We start from the raw sequence: 22,826 nt of genomic DNA, 5'->3' as shown, positions 1-22,826 counted from the left end.
TTAAATGATTTTTTCAATTATCTCAATCACATCGGTACTCAGTCCGCTCGGAATGCGGTGTAATTGGTGCTTATATCACGCACGAATATATTTTAGTAAATTCGAAATTCAGTTGGGCGGTACAGGAACTTGCATTGAAACAAATCAATTGGAATTAGTTTAAAACATTTTAAACTTGGCTGCCACAAAAAGCCCTGCAATGTTGTCTAAATTTGTTACAATCAAAATCGGACAAAGAATACTTACAGCTCGGCAAAATAGTTTCAATGCATAAAATTATATACAAATTATATTCAATAGAAGTGGAATATACATGAGGATTAGAAAAGCTGGCGGGGAAAGCAGAATAAGTACATCAAATGCAAATACTCGTTTGCTACTGCCAGTTTTATGTTTTATTAATGTATTAGAATTGTGAGAAATTATGGCTTAATATAAAGAGGCAAATGTACATACATACACATATAGTATATAAAAGCCGGTTGGTCTGCCCACAAAATATATCAAAAGATTACATTTATATATGTATGTACGTAATTAGAATATCAATTATTAGAATTAACTACAGGAAGCTGTACCATGCAATATACATATGTATAAACCAAGGTAATACATTTTTATATGATATGAATCTAGATCTTACTAAACCAATATCTGAAATGTGTAGAAGAAGGGAAAATGATTATGGTGGTCCCCAAACATCATGCTGTTTCAGCCGTTTTGGTTTCTTGGAGACTTCTTTTCAGACCCTGCTAGCGGCAATCCGTTAGTTACTGGCGCAGTCATTCATTCGGCATTCGGATTTTTGCGCTGCTTCTAGATAGGCACGGAACACGCCGCCACAGTCGCAGTTGTTGCATACGTCGACGCAGTGGCAGTCGCAGTCGGCTGACGTCGGTTGGCTTGATGAACTGGTTGGTTTTAACTTGGCTATAACTGAGAATCCCAAGAAGAGCGTTTTAATTGCTGTAAAAAAGCGCGCGAGTTCACTTGATTGAGCGACTGATTGAGGGAAAAGCGATTATAAATTCTCTGCAAGTTGTTCGATCGGCCGTGTCTGTCAACGAAAACAAAATTTGTCAGAAAAAAACCAGACCAAAAGACATTCCCATATAAAGTTCAATTGATTAAAGACAGAATACTGAAAAGTGTGAAAAAACTGTGCAAATATACGACTACAAATATTAACAAAATATTTAGGTATAGTAAGCTTACTGGAAATGTAATACTCATTGTTCTGGCTTTGTCTTTAGCTCTGTTTTAGGAAAAAGATCTGGTTAAGGGAAAGTACAAGTCTACAATGCTGTTCAATCATTGATCAATTTGATCACTGATCAGCGGATCAAATAGTTCAAAGACTCATAATGTTCTGGTTGTGAGTGAAAGGGTGTCGTCTTACAAGTACATACACATACGAGTATGTATTTAAACTCACTTGCCCATTGGCAACAGTATCATCTGAGTCCGGCCTGGTTTTCTAGCCTAAGCCTCCAGTTTTCTGAGTCAGCATCCACTTGTTTTGTGTGCATTGAAAACTTGATATTTTCCACTTGATTTATTCAATAATTGCACACCCTTCTCCGCCTGGTTCGCTTTCTATACCCATACATATACATATAATTATAAATACATAAGTGCCCTGATATCTAGTCTGGGCTGAATAACAATGGACCTTCCCTTTGTTGCAATGAATGTTTTATGAATTGCGTAAACAATTGGCCTAATTGACTGCTGTTTAAATATAACACAGGCGATTGTGAATGGAATTGGAATATATCAGGGGGCCACCACTACAGGACACTTCGGGATCCCTTTTTGAATCAATAATGTGTCCAAATTCACCTTCGAGCCCCAGTCTCAGCTCATCTCTCATTCATAAAGAGCTGCACTCGAAGACCAGACAAGACAGATCGCACGTGCGCTCCCCTGGCTTTTGTGAACCTTAGGTGCCATCGCGAATTAGCGAGGCAAATACACGACGATATTGCTGCCCAGAGTGGCAGAGATTAAGTGAAACAGAGCAAAGCGCAGAGGCATGACAAATGTTTTCCCTCATTTCCACTTGGCAAATCAATAAAACGAATCCACATACATGTACACAGGTGCATGTGTACTTGTAGGTAGATATAAATATACGAAGGAGATGCATACGCTTTTTGCCCAGATTTAAAGCCAGCGATCAATATTTGAACAACAAATCAGCAGCAATAACAGCCACGGAGTGGGGCTGCGAGCAACAGCAACGATATCTGGGAGCCAACTTTTAATACAGAAGCCGTGCGCGTTGGTCGGGGATGCGTAAGACGAATTAACACCGGCGCGTTAACACAATTAGTGGCAGAGTGAAAAATGACATAAAGCTAGTGGAAGCAGATCAAATAAAGCAAAATCCATATGCCAACCGGGAGTAGCCACCAAAAAATCGGCCCAGAAAATTTGCAACACTACACTCGTGGAGTGTTTTCAGTCATGAAATGAAGCTCCAAGATCGCGGCTGAGAAACGAAAGAATCGCGGAACGCAAGCTATCTAATTCAGACCCAATCCGAAGGCTCTCCGACATGGCTGATCTACTGAAAGCTCTCAACTTCACGGGCACGCTGCTGGCGGGCCTCGAGGACAGCAGTCATGAGTCTGCATCGATTGGAGCCGCCACCACCACCACACTGCCTGAGGGTACCAATGCCACAAGTGCCTTAAATGTGACAGCGACCAGCAGCGGGGAGAAACTGGATCTGGGCGGCTTTGATCTGCCCGGCAACTACTCCATTCTCATCAATAAGCTCGAACAGCTGGCTCTGGGCCTGGACTCGGCTTTGGGCAACTTCACCATCGACCGCCAGGAGGTCGAGATCAATCTGAGTGGCGGCGCCACCGATGTGACCGACGATTTGCTTTTCAGCGATGTGCTGCCCGCTGCGCGGGCCCCGCCGCCGCATATTGCCCACGGATCGAGGATATATACCGGTGACGATGGCCAGGACTTTGCCCACGTCGTCAGCGATATCTGGATTGGTGTTATTCTGACTCTTCTCATCGTATTCGTGATCTTCTTCATCTGTGCGTGCTTTGTGTACCACAAGTTCCAGCAGTGGAAGAATTCATGTAAGTCGGCGTACAGGAGGCCCATCCTCAATCAATCACACGTGGTTCCTCTCACAAAGAGATGAACAAATTCATTAAATAATCTACATACATATGTACATTAGCGTTTCCTGCGAGTTGCAAGACGAGTCTGGAGTCTGAATCAGACGTGGGCTACAAGTGGAAACCCATTCAGATGGGTGACTAAAGGCTAGACTTGGAGCTCCGTGAGAGGGGGAGGAACAGAGAACAAAAACACAATAATAGCAAGCGATAAAATCAAATAAACAAAAGTGCCAAAGTACCAGAAGCAAAGCAAAGTCTGCCAGAAAAGAAGGTTTCAAAAACAAATAAAAATAGAAAATAAATATAAAAATAGAATAGAACGGAGACGGAGACGGAAACGGTGAAGGAGCGGTGTCGGTGGGGGTAGCGGAGAAGGGGGAATGACTCACATAGGGGAAATTGAAATTTGCAGCTTGTATTTATTTAGCACAATCCAGAATCATGTCTTGTGACTTGGAAACAAAGGCACACGCTTGAGTATTAAATGGCCAAGAATATTCAGGGGTCGGCCAGCACATGTATATCTCTAGTCGGCTATTTGTTTGGCTAAACAATTCGCAAAATAATAATAATTAGAAGCCACAAAGCAGAAGCTGCTACGGAATGCCAGACAACTAAAGATTTATCATATTCTGTCCAGCCTTCAATTTAATATAAATTATAAGGCAATTAGTCCAATAAATTTCCAACTACAATGATTAAACATTCAGACTAGGACCGACACAACGATAAAATCATAGATAGAGAGAGAGAGAGAGAGAGGGAGGGAGAGAGAGAGAGAGGAACTAAGTCAAGACACTGCCATTTGGCCCGGGAAGAACCCCTTCGCCCACTGTCATTGTGTTTGCCTTTGGCCACTTTCAAAAACAAACATAACGCTTTCAGTTAATTAAAGTTGCAGTCAAGTGGTCCATTTCGAGGGGGAATCGAGCATTGCTTTTGCTGCTGCTGCTGCTGCTGCTGTTGCCAACATCTCGAGCTCCTCTCCTCTCCTCTCCACTCCACTCCACTGGCTGGCTCGCCTCTCAATTACAAGGCAAATGTGTGTTAATTAATTAAAATTTTCTTGTCTTGCACTGCCCGACTGACAAGCTGTCAATTGTGTGCGTACGTACTTATATGAACATCCCAAAGTGCTGCTGCTCGAGGTTGACTCCTCTATTTTATTTCCCTTCAGATTCACACAAAATCCTTATTACCTTGCCACATCCTTGCAGATACGAGTATGCAACTATTTAGAAAATGTTGCCACGGAGTAGTTCAATCATTTGTCTCTTCGTCTGTGTTCGTCTATTGCATTTTATTATCCCTCTTGATAGTTTTTTGCACTAGCCACTAGTTTCCATATCTAAGTCCAATTTTGATCTTTGGCCCATTCACAATATGGTTTTTTTAATACTTTTTCCACCTTTTTTTTGTTGTATTTACCCAGTGCCGAAACACGTTTCTTGCCGAGTTGTTCAAACAATCTATATTTAATTATAGAATACACAAAACAAGTGATGTTGCCGTTGATGGGTGGCTCTGAAGGAGACTTCAGCTCGACCAAATAACAATATATTATGTCGTAAATTACGCTTATTAAAATTTTCAACGTGGAGTTTTCGGGGTGAGTGGTTGCCAGAAAAGACAATGGGAAATCCTTATCCAGTCAGACGTCACTCATGTACGGCCAGACAACAGTGCGTATGAGCGACGGGTCGCGACATGTCAGCCGTTCATTTTGGTTCACGGCTGTTTAATTTCCGTTTAATGATTTGCTTATCTTGCCATCGTTATTGTTGTCCACCGCCACTCGGCCTGTTGTTATTTTTGATGCTTTTTCATCCCAGATCTTTGTGTGCGGCATCACCACTTATTGTTTCCAGCCGACGCCTTTTTCTGGTCGGCTAGACCCAATGGAAATCCTACTTTACTTTAACCTACCTACCTCAAAATCGGTTCAGATTTGAGTTTGGGGTCTATTTTGTCACGGGTTGAAATGGAGAATCTCAGGAGAATCACTTTCTCATCGACACCTTCCCGACACCTGAGCAATGTCTGTTTGATTCAATGAAAACTTTTTGTTACCATTCTAATCAAGTTGGGTATACCGGGAATTACGCTTTGCAAACCGTTAATTAAATATATCCGTGCAAAATTAATTAAATTTGTAAAAGTAATTAACGATTCATCGAGTTTATTAAAGTGCAAATTGCATTGGCAATGGCAATGGCGACGGCGATGATGCATATTCAGGCACAGGCCCAGGCCCAGGCACAGGCACAGGGCCAATGCCCACTTTAGTTCGTCTTGAACTGGATTCCGACTTTCACTTCAGCCTCCCCTACACCGTGATGGAGTCGCATTAAGCTGCTTTATATAATGCATGGGAGGGAGTGACGTCAACGGAGAACGGTTTGCACAGCAGACAACAAAGCCGTAAGCTGCTTATTTTTGGATGTATAGGATCAAGGCTTATACGGAGGGGATGTACTGCTGTTTCTATGTATGCAAATGCTATTTGTTGTTTTCAATTTGTGTCTTGAATTGAATCGAAGCGCGAAATTCGCATAAATATGCTAACTGAAATGTGCCCAAAAATGTTGCGCAAATTAGCATCAGCCACTAAAATGGCAGTCAACATTTGTATTAGTAATGCACCTAATAAGCTTAGCGCAAATAAGTTGCAAATGTGTTCGAGTAGACTTCCAGATACTCTGCCTCTACTCTACTCTATGCGCCATAAAACTGAATCGGAAATTGCACCACTGTATCAGATGTACATAGATTGCAGAAAAGAGATGATGGTGAAAAGAGAGCCTTGCAAAACATCACATCTTCGTTAGCCCTACAAATCGACTTGATTGCTCGGTTTATAAGGCACGAAACGAAACGAAACGATTTTGGTTCATTTCAATGGCGCTAATTGCTTAATTGAAACTGTTTTTGCATCGGCAAGCAGCAGTGGCTGTGATTGTAAAGCAGCAGATCTCTCCTATCCCACACGCCCCATCGCTCGCTATTTTCTCTCTCTCTCTCTGCTTCTCTCGGTGCGGCGGCATATCGAAATGTTAATTAGTGTTTGTTTGCTAAAAGCCAAAAAGCCAGCACAAAAATTAGCTTGAACCCTCACCGCTTTCGCGTCATACGTGTCGGATACGTGATGTTCATTTTGATATATGTACATTGTGCACATACATTGTACATATTACATACATTCATGCATTCGGGACTTCAATATTCGGCCAGGTAATCAGATTTTTCAGCCTCACACACACTACGACACAGCGAGAGCACACAGTGCACATACATTCGCACTTTAATGGCAAATATTTATCTTTGGCTCTTTTGGACTTTATCATAATTTTGCAGCATATTTCAATAATTGAAGCGCGCTATATTTTTAATTAGTTAAATGCGCGTTTAATTAGCTTTATAAATTATGCACACTCAGCGGTTAGTTGCACTCACTCTATCCCTCTCACTCTCTCTCTCTCTCTCGCTCTCTCTCTCTCTTCCTCTCTTTGCATCTGTATCTCTATCCTCACTCTATATCTGTCACTCTTAATGTCGCTCTTTCTCTTCTGCTCAGTCCCGCAGTATCCGGACATTAAACATTTCTACCATTTTGCATTTTTTTCGACAGAGTCGTGTTTACGATGCTCTGATTCATTTACGTTTGTTTGGTTGGTTTTTTAGCTTTCATTTCAATTTTTTCGTATTTTCTACTCTTCGGAGTCGACTGGAAATGAACTCGAATGTATTTTAAGCTTTATTTTTGGTTTTTGTGACACGAACGATTGCATGATTAATGGATAAATAATTTGAATGTGAGCTGTCAACAGGACTTACAAATAATGTTTAATAGATATATATTGTGGAAGAGAGCGAGAATCCTAGCTGTTTTTTATTTTTAAAAATCAAAAAATACTGGTCACTGACGATTTACACATTTCGAATATAATAAACCTAAACTTAATCGTAAAAAATCGTCATAAATCTTTAAAGCAACGAAACGGACGAAACGAACGTTGGCAATTCAAAAACTTCAAATGTCAAAAGACGCGCGCGCTTTCGGGTTGTACAACGTGACATTGCGGCTCTCCCGCTGTGCAAACACAATCGCAGGCAGATAGGAGACGGCAAACCGGCTCAAACAAAGAGCTGAGACCAGCACAAACAAAGCAACCAGAATCAAGAGAGACGCCACAGCAGCAGAACTAACAGCACTAACAGAGACTAGAATTTAGAACGGGAGAGAAAGAAGGCGAAAACACGTTCCACTGACGCCGCTGCCGACGCTGCCGCCGCCGCCGCCTCTCAGTTGCATGTTAACGAGACCACAGCCGAGCAAGAAAAAGAAAGAGAAAAAGAAGTCAATGTCTGACTCGGTGACTGAGACTGAAACTAAAACGAAATTCAATTAAAAGCCAACAACATAAAAGTGTAAAAACGCTGACGAGCCAGCCTCAAAAACACAGGCGACGCAGACTTGTGCGATCATCGCACAAACACATGCGTCCGCGTCGCTGGCTGAGTGTACAGCGGGGCGTATACTCATTTTTCCATGCTGAGCTATCTAGAGCCGCCAGCCCGAATAATGTGTATGCGTGATGGAGTTTACAGCCGACACAAAGGTATACTCTCTTCGCTCAAATGTACGCAACAGAGAAGCAGAAAGGCGGAGAAGCTTCAGCTTTCTTTAGGTGCACTTGTTCTTGATCTTGACTCTCTGCTCTGATCTCTGATCAGATATAGCGATGTATAAAAAACCCATTCGTTCGAGCGTTATATATATACAATCGAATAATGATGATATTGGCTTTGATTTATAACATTTGTCAATATCTGTGACAATATCACGGGTATCTTGTAGTCCGAAACTCAACTATCGTTTTACCATGGTTTTCTTTCTTTCGCTTGCTATCGCCCACTTTTTATTCTTTCTACACAAGAACGGCTGCAACAAAAGTCGCCACACACTTAATTTGCATATTTTTACACAGCCACAACTCCGCGCTCGTGTGTGTATGAGGTGTCACGTTGATTTTTGGAAATATGTATGTGCTCGTACACACGAACCAACCAACCAACCAGCCAACAGAACCGTCTAAAGCAGACGGTACCACTCTTCGTATGAGTACTATTGTATTGAAAGCGCATGCTGCATGGAAAAGTCTGATGGTTTTTGTTCTGCTTGGGCTTCCGTTTGCATTTTTCTTCCCTCCATTCTCTCTGTTATTCGCTTGTTTAAAGATAACAAAACAGAATAAATTGTCATTGCAGCGCTTAGATGATAAGCAAGTCCCACGGCCAAAATAGAAAAAGGCAATGTTAGCAAGGAAATTGGTTTTTTCAGCTTCAAATTCCAAGTAGAATGAAAATGTCAACGATACAAAAATATGCAAATGAAGGATACGAAATGGAATAGATATAGCTGTAAATATATAGAAACAAATATTGGCTTGGCACGAAATCCGTGCCGTTTTTGTCAAAAGGTGAAGTGTTTCTCAATTTCTGCTCTGCTTTTAATAGACAATTTAAATCGCTAAATATCGATATAGCAGTAAATACTCCTTGCTATATGTCGATATTTCGATCAACAGTTCTTCCTGAATCGCTCTCTCAGTCTCTCTCTCTCTCCCTCTATCTCTCTTTATCACCCCTTCTTGTTTATTATCTCTCTCTCTCTCTTGAATCCAACCCCGTTGGCACTATGAAATGGACCGCATAGAACCCCATTACAAATGACAAACTGTCGTCCTGAATTTACTCTCTAGATGCTATCAGTCCACCCCAGTCCTCTCGAGCAATATCTGAAAGTGCTGTAAAATTGACAAAGGGCTGGTACTGCAGCCCTGTAGCCTGAAACAGCAGCTGCTGTGGCAGCGTCCTCTCGTTTTCCCCCAAAACTAAAGGCCGTCGAGGCAGCCACATATAGACACACACACACACACACACACACACACACCCCATTCAGGTAATTGCGAATTTGGGGGTTGAAGTAAAAAAGCGCAACAATTTGCAAATGACATATAATTCAGGTCGATAAAGTAAATTATAAAAATATCGTATATTCAGGGAACTCTCTTAGTTACTAAAGAATGAGAAGTTCTATAGTAGATTCTATAAAGTAAGTGGACAAAATAAATGTCTTCAAATTAAATTTAAAAAAAAAAACCGTTCAAGCAAAACCTTTTCGACTCTTTGTTCATCGTCTTTTTCACTTAACTTATAATTCGAGAAATTAAGTAAATATCGTGAGATAAATGCATGTAAAATAAATACAGTAAATATTCTTCTGAGATAGATCTGAGGGTTGTTCGGGGAAACGAACGTTCTCCCGAATCGATTTTGGTGGCTTATATTTACGAATAATATGATTACATTTAAATTGTATTTGTTTTGGAATATGAGTATATTTAGTTGTTAAGTGCGCATATTTCAATTGAATGTTCAATGACTTGTGTAGCCAATTTTAGTATGCAATTCAAAAAATTCCATTCTGTTTGTTCGATTGACAAATCGAGTGATAGCTATGGGGTACTGTTCGCATTTGCTTACACATCTAGTATTCAGTGAATAGAGTAACACGATAAGATTGAACGAAATGGTAACTTCTTCAGTATAGACTCTTCGTTGAGACAGTAGTGCCTGCGAAGGATTTTCGTGATATTTCAGTTATTTACAGTCAAAGTTCGTCAAAGCTACTCTAATTTCCTTGAGAGTTTGCGAACATTTTTCATGATTTGTTTGCTTATAAGATAATCTATTGATATTTTAAATTTTACGTTTGTTCACAAAAGTTGCTCCGTCTATGTAAATATAGTTGTATTTATGTATAAAAAATATACTCTGCAGTCTCTTGCTTGTTTTTCATATCAAATATCATTATTCTTTTTAAAAGTAGTCTTTTCTTGTTCTCGAGGATTATATGTTACTTCACAACGTCGAATATGTGCTTTTTGGGCTTCTCTTCCTTCAAACCACAAAATTATAATAATTCAATTTTCACTTCACGTTAATAGTTATGAATAAATGGTATAAAAAGAATACTTAATCCCTGCTGCAAATTGCATTGCAAATCCAAAAAATACACATTGCGAGGTGTACGCTACGCTAGGGAAACTTATCCGCAACTTCCAAGTACAGTGGCATCTTAAAGTAATGAGTAAGAGTAGCTGATCCTGATCTTAAGTCTTTAGGTTATTCATCTCCGCCTTCTGGCCAACGACGGTAAAGTAACTCGTAATCTTTCGATTGGTCTTGGACTTGCCATCGACCGGAGAGCCGCTGGACAAAGCATTCTCTTTCTCCGGCGTGATCTCATCGTCTTCCACATTAGCTGCGGCCTCCACTTGCATGGAGACTGTGACTGACACCTGAGCGGGAGGGACACAGCCAGCCCCGGCATCGGCTGGAAATTTAGACATGTCCAATTCGTTCTTCCCTGTGGAAGACTCTTCGGGTATGTCCGGCAAGGACCTTAGGCTGCGCTTCAGATCATTCAGTAGCTTTTCCTGGGCAGCGATCTTTTTCTGCAACTTCTCACGCCGCGGACGGCGCAGATTAGCTTTGTCTTTGGGTTCTGTTCGTTTCTCTGTCTTAGATTCTGCTTCTTTCTCAGGGATGGATTCGTTTCCCTCCTCCGGCTTGGCCTCTTTTCCTTGTCCCGTCTTTGTCCGTTCTGGCTTCTGCGAGCCTTTGCCATGCTCGCGCTCTTGATGACGCTGAAGATTCACACGTGAGGAGTAGCCACGCTGACAAGACTCGCAGTTAAAGGGTTTTTCGCCTATAAAACCATATTCAGTTCCGAGTGAATGTCTAATATTATAGTCTACTCACCTGTATGCCTGCGCATGTGCACTCGCATGTCAATCTTCCTTGCGAACCGTTTGTCGCAGAGCTCACACTGTACCGGCTTGTCGCCTAAATGAGTACGTCGGTGAACCACAAGATTCTGACGAGCTCGGAAGGCCTTGCCGCACAGATCACAAGCATAGGGCTTTTCTCCGGTGTGAATTCTCACATGGATGGCCAAGTCGGAGCTTCGCACAAAGCCTTTGTCACATTTGTCGCACTTGTACCGCCTGTCGTTCTTATGATGACGCATATGCAGTGATAGATCTTGTTTGGTGGCCAAGGGCATAGAACAGATCTCGCATTGGTAGGCCTTCTCAGTACGATGACGCAGCTTATGCTCTGCGAGACGCATCTTCAACCGAAAAGCTCTTCCGCAATGATTGCAAATGAAGGGTTTCTCGCCCGTGTGGATTCGCAGATGATCTTGCATGCGTGAGAAGCGCTGAAAGGTCTTGCCGCAAAAGTTACAAGTGTGTATGGGTCTACCAGTGCTCTGAGACTCCTCTATTGACTCCCGTTTAATCGACGCCAGGCTCTCGTCGCTCGAGCTGTTATGCGGCGAAACTGTGGCAGAGGAGCCCTCAGACTCCTCTTCGTTTTCGTCTTCGTCTTCCTCATCCTTCACATCCATCACATAGTCGACAAAGTTTCGAGTCTTGCGCATGCGTCGCTCGCTTGGCTCCGTCTCTTTTTTGATCTCTTTCTCTGTCTCCGAGGGCGACGGTGATAATTGTTTGCAAGCACGCTTCCGCTTGGGTGGGTTAGTGGGCTCCTGGGTGAAAAACGAGAAACAAGAAGAATAAGAATTCCAATTGCCTGTATCCCTAGATTCAAACTCACCTCTGGACGCTGCAGCGGATCTGGCACTGCTTGGTCTGGCTTCTCCTGATTCTTTTTTTCTGGTTTCTCCACGTTTTCTGGCGTTTCGTGCTCTCTTTCCTTTTGTTGAGTCTTTACCTCCTGATCCTTACATTTTTTGACCCGCTTGGCCACATCTGGCAGCTTAATAATCATCTTGTTGACCTTGGGAGCGCAGTTCGGCTTGCCCCTCTCGGCTGCCATTTTGGCTACCATGGCGTTTATTATATCGAGATCATCTTTATCGGTGCACGAGCCAGTCCCCGACGGTTCCTTGCCATCCTGTTCGGGCGGTGGGGTGTCCGGTGCTGGGATGGGCAACTGAAGCTGCTGACTGGACTTGCTCATGGCTATAGCAGCAGGTATGGTCACCATAGCTGTGGGTGGCACCTCAGTGGGCTCCTCCTTAGGCACGATCAACTTGAAGAAGCCATGCTGCTCGCTCAGATGATGCTGAAAGTGTTTCACATCCACAAACTGGGAGTTGCAGGCCAGGCAAAGCTGCAACAGGGATTCCCCTTGTATGAGCAGCTGGGCACAAGGCTTCAAACAGCCTACATTCAAGGTGGACAGAGTGAGAGGAGGCGTTGACTCTATTCCACTAGGGGAAACTTTGCTTCTGCCACGCTTGCGCTTGACCTGATGGCAGTCCTGCTCTGAGTGCTCCTTCTGGAAGTGCCGGGAGAGAGACAGTCCGTCGCCGTAGTGGTTGCAGCAGCGCGTACAACTGTAGAAGAAGCGATACGACTTCTCATCTGCCAAAACCTGAGCGGCGACCAGGGATGATGCTGTGGAGGCCTGGGGGCTGCTCGATGTTTTCTGTTTTTTTTTGTTGCCAGTTCCAGGAGGACGTCCACGAGGTTTTCGGGACGCTGCTTTGTCATTCGTTTGATGCTGCTGCTGATGCTGCTGCTTCTGCTGATTACCGTTACTGACCTGCGACTTTGTTGGTGTTGCTGCTGTCTCTGCTGCCGCTGCCGCTGCCGCAGCCGCTGCTTTCATATCAACCAAGCGTATGCGCTGGGCCTCCAATTCGGCCTCGTCTTCGCTGTCAATTTGCAGAACGACATCGTCGGGATCATCAAGCAAATCGTCATCTTCCTCCAACTCGGACTCTTCCGAGTCTTCGTTGTCACCCAACGCTGCCGCCGCAGTCGACGACGCAGCCACCGCGACGGAGTCTCCATTTGTTTTTTTTGCTGTTTTCAGCACTGACGGCATCGGCACCGGAACATTGGCCATTTTTAACAACTTAAACACTCACTACCCAGTTTGTATTTGTTTCAGCTTGCTTTTCTTTTAAAAATTAAGTGGAGTGTAGAGTACAAATTAACAACAAAAACTGCGGCGCAGCATTGCGAGCCAAATAAATCCACCGACGCCGCTGGCAGCAGATTTTTTTCAATGTTGCTCTTGCGCTCTCTCTCACTGTCTCTCTGTATTCGTTCTCTTTTGTTCTTTGAGCGCGCTTTGTATTAATACATACCTACCCTTGGCGTTGTGTGCAGAAAAGTATGGCTGTGTGTGTGTGTGTTGGTGTGCGTCCGCTTGATCGCTGTTCTCTTTGCAACCCTGTTCACTTTGAGGTGGAAAAACATAGAGCAAATCATCGATAGTAATCTAAAAGCGATGTCTTTAAACATCGATGTTTCTCCACCTCTACTTTACTTTACTTGAATATTGGTGCAAAGACGGTTGAAATTTAAAAACCAAATTCAAAGTCAATATAAAGCGCAGCTGGCGCCCACTAATGCCGTTTTGATGGATACTTCGATTTTGACCCACGTTTTTTTTTGTTTTCTGACAAAAACAACTATTTGTTCATGCTTCTCACGCGCTCAATTGGCACGTTTTTTAGCTGCCTTTTGCTGCCAATGCATTTTCTTATTATTTCGCCCTCTTTTGGCACTACTTTCGTGGCTATGTACGAGTATACATATGTATGTACATGTACATACATATGTACTTATGTATGCTATGCTATTGTTGGCGCACATTTTCGTTACGGCGGCAACATGTGCAAAAGTCAATTTGAAAATTGCGGCATGGCATCTGCTCCACACCGCCCATAGGCAGGGCAAAGTGGTACTTTGTGGTTATACGTTGCTTTTTGTTGGAACGCCTAGTACCTATGAACAGCCAGCGGCGACGCGGACGCGGATGCGGATCCGGCCACGACCCACAACAGATCCCACTAGGAAGGGAAGTTGTTTATACTGTTTTTAATAACATTCAACACTTTGGTGGCAAGGCACCATGTGTGCTATGCATTTTATAAATGACTTCTTTGTTTTTTTGATTTGTTAACGCACGCTGTTTGCATTTAATGTATTAGTTGAACTTTGAGCAAGTTCAACGTTCAACGGAAGGGACTGTAAATAGATCACGAAAAAGTGTTCTCAGCTGCGATTAAAGTTACTATATTTTACTATACTACTATGCATATAATTTAATTTCAAAGGAAATGTGATATTCGTGAGATTCCATCGTTGTCCAGCTCTGCCATTGTCACCAGATACGCTTTTTGTGAGGGTGGCACGGGAAAGGAAATGAAATATTTGCAAACAAATAGACACACTTATTACTTCTTAGGTCCGGGCTGGTCTGGTCTGGTTTTGTTGTTGGGTTGGTTGTTGGATGTGGGATGTGGGATGTTGGATGTTGGATGCTTCTGGCGCGTGTTTCGTTTACTTGTGCGGAAGATGTCTTCATGTCGGGGTTTTTCCTTTTTATTGTTGTTTTGCCTTTAACTGACATGCCCCAATTTTTCTTCATTTCGGTTTTCGTGTGCGCAGGAAGGCCAAGGCCCAGACGCAGATAGAGCCCCCAGTCCTGTTGATATGGATGGGTTGTCTTGCTAATAATTTAACAGTTACTCGTAGTTTTAATACGCTGCAGTTGTAGATGATGGCAGATTCGTTGAAGTCTGACGGCTCCTTCGCATTGTTACTGTGTTAACGGTGGGGCAAGATCTTAGGCATATCCTGGCCAACATAATTTTTCTTGCCTACAGCTAAAACAAAAAACATTACAATTTTGACATGCGTTTAGGTCGGAAAGAGGCTAACAACAAATGTTTTTCCGTCCCTTTTGCTTCAAACGGGTACGGGGCTTTCGCAAAAACCTAAAAACAGAAAATGTACTTGCATGTTCGCTCGAGCAAGAGTTTAATCAGTTAAACAAAGAGCAGGCAAGCAGGCGGGCAGGGGATCAGGTGAGCAGGTGAGCGGGAGAGCAGGTGGAGTATGCACAGCCACAGCACAGGAAAAAGTGCCAGACAGACCCATAAGTTACCAAAGTAACCCCAAACCCCTTGACATGGACCGGACCCGAGTCCAATGGGAGGCATAGGTAGCATTTAACGCCTGTCTTGACGATTCCCCTGGCAATGTCTTCCAGCCACAACTTCAAATATAAAGTTGCTGGGCCTGGGAGAAGCACCCTTCTCGCCCAGCCGCCCAGCAGCCCAGCAGCCCAGGCCAGGCAAATGTATGTACGTACCAGTCACAATAATGTTTCAAGGCCGCTTTGCCCCCAGCGTAGACATTGAGGAGAAATTTAAACGGCAATTTGGTGCCGTGTTTACCAACCCCAAGGACAACGAACGACGATAGCTCCCAGCATCCAAAAATGTGGGCTGAAGTTTTTGTTCCCCCCTTTCTCCTCTCTTTTTTTTTGTTTGGTGCGGGGATAAACTGCTTACGTGCCTCGAAAGCCATAGAACCAGGCTCCCGCCTCGCATCCATCCAGCCAAAAAAAGAGCGTTTGGTTGCTCCTGTTTTTTTTTGTTGTTTTTGTTGTTTTTTTTTTTTTGTCTGCTGGCAGGCTTGTCACCATTACCATCGGCCTGGCCTAGGCACGTCACTTTTCGTTGCCTGAGCTCTTCCCTCTTTTGGTTGGTGGTGGCGGCGGTGGCGGCGGGGGGAGCACAAATCCACAAAACGCACAACGTGCTCCCGTCGCATCGCATCGCTCTGTCTGCCCCTCTCTACATGCCCCACCAGCACACTAAGACGGTAGCCCCAACATAAAGTGTGTTTAACTTTTTGTTGTTTTGCTGTTTTGTTGTTATGGCGAACGCCCAAATATCTCTGGCCCGTCTTGGCTTATGCTCCTCATGTTGTGGCCGTGTGGTGTGGCGTGGCGTGGCGTCCTCACGACCTTTAGTATATTGACTAGTGAAAAATTTGGTGTCCATTTTGTTTTTGGCTTATGGCTTGCGGCGAATGTTTTATGCACGACGCACTTACACTTCCACTTTGCGCCTTGTTTATTTTCTTTAGCGCTTCCCCATCTTCCCCCGCTTCCCCCGCTTTCCCCTCTTATACGATGCACTTCATTTTATTGTTGTGCCAAGCTCCGCTTGGGGAATCGAATGCGAAGTGTGTCCATGTCCCTGGGCTCACGAATATGAGCTGGCAGTTCATCAAGTCAAGTAGTTAGCGGCCCAACAGCCGCAGGGCCTGTCCAACGCGTTTTTCGTTTGCGTCAACTTAAAGAACTTCAATTTTTCCCGAAAAGTTTTTACTTAAATTCGTTTTCATCGCCAATTCTTATGGCTCTGGAAACACACCAATGCTTATCATGTCAATGGAGATGGTAATCAGTATTCAGTACTCTCCCACAATCCTGAAACAGCCCCAGAGATTCTGGTCGTTGTACATCAGATTTAAATCGACTCCCTGCACTCGGCTTAAGCTCGATGTAAGCTGGCCCATAATTATCTCAAGTCAATTGAAAATTACAAAAAAGCTTAAATGTTGAGCTGTTGTCGCAGGGGAGAAGCTTCCGAACTACTCTGCCCGCCATATGGCAAACGATGTCCCACCCCATCCCCAACCCCAACCCGGACCTGACATCAAATGTGATTTCATTTTCGTTCCGTCCGCCTCCTTGTGCATCATCAATTTAATTTCGTTAGCTGGCAGAGTGTTGCTCAAAAAGTGAACGTCCGTGGGTTCATTCATGTGGGTGTGAAAATGCCTGCCCGCTCTGGGAGGACTACAAGGGACCCGCAGGCAGGCTTTAAGCCCCCCCCCGCCACCCACCTCACAGAAAAAGGGTGTGAAACGAAACGTGTGCCATTTCCACCGTTTGTTCAAGCCATCCAGCATGCGGCTTATCTTCAAAATCTTGTACTATGCCACCGGAAAGGATTGCCGCATCAACAGTTGCCTCCACTCCATCACTGCAGCCGACCCGACTGGGATTGCTGGATGCTGACTCACCTTCTTTAACTCCCATCCGGCAAAAGGTACACTTTTACCACCTTTAAGGGTTGGGTTGCACTCGGTCGGTCACATGGTCGAGGTGAAGCTTTTAAAGAAACAAGCACTTCGTATGTACATTTCCTATAGATCAGCAACCCCCAGCAATCCCCAAATAGTATTGGTTATCTAACTATGTATGTATCTGAGGGATGACTGACCATAAGCTTGGGAGTTTTTAGAAAATTGATTTGATACGTATGATTGTTCACTTTTGCATTAAAGAGAGACAATCCAAAGAACTTGGGAGATGTAAAAAGTATACGAGCGTGTGTTTATGTTTATTTTATTTTTCGATTTGTACATTTCAGACCGTGCCAATCACAGCGACCCCACAATCGAAATCTGCCGCCGCTGTCCGCCGGACTACGAGGCAGAATCGTTACCCTCCTACACCATAGTCTCCGGCCTTCCCACCTACGACGATGCCTTGGAGGAGTTCCGGAAGGCAGGCATCCTACTCACTCCGTCTGTAGTGCCCATCATCAAGATATTCGAGTGCAACGACAATGGCGGCGGCAAGGAGCAGGCCGTGGGATACAGCCTGGTGGAGACGAACGCCAACGGCGATGGCAGTGTCGACAACATTTCGCTCAACTCGGCCACCTGCAACTGCGGCAATGCCTCGCCCACCTCCACGCTGCCCAGCTACAGTGCTGCCACAGCGGCCGCCATGGCCTTGGCGGCAGCTGCTGTTCCTCAGGTCATCGAACTGTCACCAGACCACCTGGCCTCGCTCTCCCAGAAGCGCCTCTCGCTGCAGATCTCATTCAATAATTCGGTTAGACGGCAATCGACGCGCTCAGGTGCCGCCTTGCGGAACAATTTGCTGCGTTCCCGGGCCGTGGGCAACACGGCGGGAGTGGGTCCCATCGAAACCACTGTTACCGTGGCATCTGGACACGGGCGTGAGGCCGGGCCCCAAATATTGCCCGCTCTGCATCGCTCCTCCTCCACTCTGTCGCTCTCGAATGAGCGCCAGCTGCTGGATCATCGCTTGCGGCATTTGCATCATCGCGGCTCGTTGTACTGAGTGTGGCGTCTGAACATTTGTCAATTATTTTTTTTGTTTTTTTTTTTCTTATTCCCTACTCAAATGTACTCGTTGCACGTATCCACTGTTCTTAGACCTAAGCCATAGAAACAATAAAAGAAATGCCCTTTTTTTATGAAGGTATTTGAAAAACGATCGCTGTTGTTGTCCACCATTGATGGATAGGACATGATCAGCATGAATATCCTTGTTCAATTGCAAGCAAATTTATTGGAAGTGTAATTGTAAGCCAATCAATAACGGACCAGACCGAGTTGTCTTGGCAACAATACACTTTATTTATGGAAGCCAGCTTTTCCTTTTTTGCCACCGTTTCAAAGTTTGTTTATTGGCAAAGATGAGCGGTACAACACGCACGGGTCTCGTTCCGACGCCCAAGAGACATGTGAAATTCTTCAAAAGGGTAAGAGAACTCAGCAAATTCAGAGATAATACCAGTAGTTCTGCAGCAGCTATTGTTAACAGCGTAAGAATTATCATGCTGATGATTCGCGGATGCTCAGATTTGAGGCCATTCCGATGCCACTTTCGCTGCGACCCTTCGGCGGACTGTTCAATCCCTTTGCCAAGGGCTGCTCCGTGCTGTGCAACCATCCAGCGCCATCCGGTGTGAAGGATGTCATAAATCAATTGAAAACATCTCTGGCCATCGAAGGAAAAAATCCCCAGTGTGGCAAGGAAAAGCCAGGGAAAGTGGCTGATGAAGACCAGCTAGAGCCGCACGAAACGGACAACATCCCCGAAGATCTATTCCGGCGCTATGCTGAGACGGATTCCCGTCCAATGACGCCAACTCCAACGGTGACCAGTATCCACACAAGGACCAGTGCTGGCTCCTTTTACCGTCGTTGCATCACTCCCGAATGGGGCAAGCACGAGAACATCAAGAGAAAGAAAATCATATTGGATCTCAGGCGATCGCACTCCCAGGAGACGCTGTACTGGAAGCCCAGCTCGGAGCTCACCCAGAGCGGCTTGGAGGAGGATAAAAAGCCCAGAAGCGCCGGGGCCAATGCCCATGAGGACAAGAGGCCCAGGCGACAGCAGTCCAACGAGCAGCGACCCAAGTCATCTCTGGCCACTGCCAACCTAGCACCAGGAGTGGATCCCATCGGTGGGCTGGAGGGCGAGCCCAAGACCTGCATCAATGAGCACGAATTGAGCGACGAGGATGTGCGCAGGGGCAAAAAGCGCAAAAAGTTAAAGCCAACTCAGGGTATGTGCATCCAGTCGGGGAATCCATAGTGTGTGTTATTTTCAGAGCGTACTTCCCTTTAGCCACCACCACCTTTCACTTGAGCGAGGATCCGGAGACACAAGTAGCCGCCCTGGGACCAGACTCACTCAATCCCAGCACTAGACCCAGTCTGATTCCCAATTCGGTGAGTCTGCTGCCAAAGGATAAGCGAGAGAGTGAACGGGAGCCGATCCTCCTGAAGGGAAGTTTCCTCACAGACGAGGCCTTTCAGGCCCTGAAAACCGATTTGGATGTCGATTTGATAGAGAATACTTTTGGCCGATATGTATGTACATACAATACTTGTTGTGCTACCTATGCAGGTCCATATATACACGTTTATTTTGTCTATAGCTCAATCGTGCTCTAAGAGAAGCCATCAAGTATATGCCCCCCAAGCACAAGATTGTTCAAAAGGCCGCTGAGGATAATCACTCCGCCGAAAGTACGTCTAAGATGCCACGCAAGTTCTCCAAATCGGCCACAAGGTTCGATGTGCCCATGGATCTCTCCGTGATAAACGGTCGGTTAGAGATAAACCCTTTGAACCCAACTCCATCTAACTTGAGTCCTCCCCAGCCATGACCCCATGGGATTACTTGAGCAAATACGTGTGGGTCTCCCAGCAGCGTAAGCAGCTCTACAAGCGCGTCTTTCTTAAATATTTGAGCCGTTGCGAAGAGCCGGAGAGCGACCTGCCCGCCATGGGCATTGATGACATGGCTCTGACGGAATATAGGTACAATGAGCGCACACTACTCTGGCAGAGCTTGCCTCAAGCTCTCGAGGATGTTCTAGAGTTTCACGGAACCGAGAAAAATGTTCGTAATACTCTCAATATGCTGGGGTATGGGCATGACCAGAAAGGAACCGTTGAGTTGGACTTTCGTGCCTGGTGCGGCATTGTGTCGTTTGCTGAACGATTGGCGCTGGCCGATGATTCAGGATCGGATGATTCATGCGACGAATTGGAAAAAGCGGATTTCAACAGTATGGAACAGATAATGCACCAATTCAATGTGCCAGACAAATTGGCTAAAATCTTTAGTGTAATTCGCAAAACGCATAAAATAAAATATTAAATTTAACGGTAGGAAATTGCAATTCGCTTGGTATCGATGTACCACAGTATCGATGAATGTATCGATGAATGAACTAATAATAGCGTACGTTAATGGGGGTGAACTGGTTCATGGAACGAGTTTTGTTAATCGATACATGCAATGTTTTTAAATATCAAAAAAAATTTAATTAAAATTAAATTAGCTTTGATGGGAGATGTAGCGTTCGACTCTCTTTTGGTCGCGACACGTCCAAAGTCAGCCCAGCAGCGCATTTAAATGTATTCGAGTAAGCCGGTTCCAGCCGAACGCCTAGGCACCCTGGGAGATGCCGCAGAAAATTCTGTGGGTACGTTTTCCTTGTATGAACTGATACATCTATACACTGTATGGTTAGTGCAATCACCTTAAAGCGTTCTAAACATAAATCGATATCGGTTCATTTGCACCATCTGGTTCAGGAAATATAACAAAATATATGTTTTATCATCCCTATAAGTTCTCTAATTCAATTAAAATCACAAACATTACGCCATGGCCACTTTGGAGGATAAATTATTAGGAGAGAAGCTGGAGTACTATTGCAGCAGCAGCGAGGGCGAAGACAATGACCACGATGGTGATGATGAGAAAGATGCAGGCAGGAAAGGAGCCGCAGGAGGCCTGACTATTAACACGGATCCGGATGCAGCTCCTGCGGGGGGCTTTCGTCAACAAGGATCCACCAATACCGGACCCAAGGGTGTTGTCAAGGATTGGCAGCGTTTCAAGCAACTGGAAGCCGAGCGTCGCGATGAAACGGAGCGTCAACGTCTGGCCCTGGCCAAAAAACTGAGCATGACTACGGCCACAACCGCTGAAGATGAGGAGCGCAAGCGTCAGGAGGAATTGGACGACGAACTGTCGGAGCTGATGAGCGAAGACTTCTTGCAACAGTACCAGAAGCAACGAATGGCCGAAATGCTCCGTCAAACGGGACACAATCAACAGTTCGGAAAGGTGCAGCAACTGAGCACCCACGGGGAGTTTCTGGCCTGCGTGGAGCAGGAGAACAAGCACACGACAATCATCATACACATCTATGAGAAAAGCCTGGCGGCCTGCAGTACGCTTAACAAGTGCCTTGAAAGCTTGGCCAGCGATTATCCGTCCATTAAGTTTGCCAAAATATGTAGCTCTGTGGCCGGAATGAGCAGGGACTTCCGTACAAAAGGACTTCCCGCCCTGTTGGTGTACAAAGCCCAGGCGGTAGTTGGAAACTTTGTGCGCTTAACCGACGATCTGAGCGACGACTTTTTTGCCTCCGACGTCGAAAGTTTTCTCATCGAACACGGAATCATAGTGGATAGGGCTCTATACAGCTAAGAGATCTAACCAAATCAAAATAACCAAATATGTGTTCTTAAGGATAGCATTTAGGAGAGAACTTAAGCAAGACGCGCCCGCAAGTTGTATGCAATTTAAATGTTTATTTTTCCCATTCAATAATTAGTTACATTATATGTATGATTCTTTTCTCTTTCTTTTTTGTGTACGGGATATTAGGTGCAACTTTCACGAAATCAAAATAGAAAGAAGAAAAAAATATATATAAAAAATATTTGAGAAATCTATTCGAATCTTTTCAGATTGAAATTTTATGGAGCAGATCCTGTACACTTACGTAGCATATATGTATGTATATCTGTATCCCTCCTATCATTAACAATACAATTTATATAATACATATTTAATTATATTTAGTGGCTAATGAATGTACTTCACTCCGATTCGTACTCTGTAAGATTTATACATCCATATACACATAGATTGTATATTTTATAGCTTATAGCCTACCATACACAGCAATAAAAATGATGTGGATATCATAGGTTGTTTTTTTTTAGCCTAATCAACAAATTGGTGTTTTTTGGATTTCTCATTCCTTTGTTTTCGGCAATGTTTAGCGCTCTAAGTTTATATTGTACATATGTATAAATATAATGGAACGTTTCATACTATGTATGAAGAGGCCAAAGAAATTATTTTTTAATTTTCCGCTTCTTTAACCAACAATAAGTCTACGTAAATTCAAATCAACACACACATAGTGGCCAAACACAGCGAGGAAAATGTTACATCTCATCTCTCTTTTTAACATTATAAAGAATTTTTCATTGTGTTTGAAAAGTTCTTCAAGCTAGAGAGAGGGCAAGTGGAATTTTTTGATGTGAGCAGTCCAGGGGGACTTGCCATGAACCGCATACTTGGTTTTGATCTAAAACTACTACTAGTCGTAGAGGATTCGCTGAGTTCTATACAGCATGGAATTATCTTGGTTGTTGTTTTTGTTGTTGTTCTTGTGGTTGTGGTTGT

At 44.3% G+C, this 22,826-nt stretch overlaps 4 protein-coding genes across 6 annotated transcripts; 3 read left to right on the top strand and 1 right to left on the bottom strand.

Annotated features, from left to right (window-relative positions):
* Positions 1–882: 882 nt before the first annotated feature.
* LOC108152183 lies at positions 883–18,308 on the top strand. 3 transcript variants are annotated; one of them, XM_017281323.2, is made up of 3 exons: positions 883–1,200; positions 2,165–3,104; positions 17,431–18,308. In XM_017281323.2, exons 2-3 carry the CDS (start codon positions 2,561–2,563, stop codon positions 18,150–18,152), a joined length of 1,266 nt encoding a protein of 421 aa, XP_017136812.1. In that variant the 5' UTR covers positions 883–1,200; positions 2,165–2,560; the 3' UTR covers positions 18,153–18,308. The 3 variants fall into 3 exon arrangements, with proteins under 3 accessions (XP_017136812.1, XP_017136811.1, XP_017136814.1); XM_017281322.2 differs by having other exon boundaries at positions 2,103–3,104; XM_017281325.2 differs by lacking the exons at positions 883–1,200; positions 2,165–3,104 and adding an exon at positions 6,174–6,380.
* Positions 9,186–13,382, bottom strand: LOC108152182 (zinc finger and BTB domain-containing protein 49). The gene is made up of 3 exons (XM_017281321.2): positions 11,835–13,382; positions 10,977–11,766; positions 9,186–10,923 (listed from the first exon to the last, which is right to left on the bottom strand). Exons 1-3 carry the CDS (start codon positions 13,092–13,094, stop codon positions 10,325–10,327), a joined length of 2,649 nt encoding a protein of 882 aa, XP_017136810.1. The 5' UTR covers positions 13,095–13,382; the 3' UTR covers positions 9,186–10,324.
* A 202-nt stretch (positions 18,309–18,510) lies between the features above and the next one.
* LOC108150953 lies at positions 18,511–20,492 on the top strand. Its single transcript, XM_017279287.1, has 5 exons — positions 18,511–18,576; positions 18,639–19,389; positions 19,452–19,696; positions 19,765–19,933; positions 19,990–20,492. The coding sequence occupies exons 1-5, from the start codon at positions 18,511–18,513 to the stop codon at positions 20,490–20,492; spliced, it is 1,734 nt and encodes a 577-aa protein (XP_017134776.1).
* Positions 20,493–20,882: 390 nt separating this feature from the next.
* Positions 20,883–22,339, top strand: LOC108150879 (phosducin-like protein). The gene has a single exon (XM_017279189.2). It carries the CDS (start codon positions 21,006–21,008, stop codon positions 21,834–21,836), a length of 831 nt encoding a protein of 276 aa, XP_017134678.1. The 5' UTR covers positions 20,883–21,005; the 3' UTR covers positions 21,837–22,339.
* The last annotated feature ends 487 nt before the right edge of the window (positions 22,340–22,826 follow it).

This window comes from Drosophila miranda, chromosome XR (assembly GCF_003369915.1).
Source record: "Drosophila miranda strain MSH22 chromosome XR, D.miranda_PacBio2.1, whole genome shotgun sequence".
Taxonomy (NCBI): Eukaryota; Metazoa; Arthropoda; class Insecta; order Diptera; family Drosophilidae; genus Drosophila; species Drosophila miranda.
Note: the sequence above shows the minus strand (reverse complement) of the source record. Positions and strands in the feature narration are given on the sequence as shown.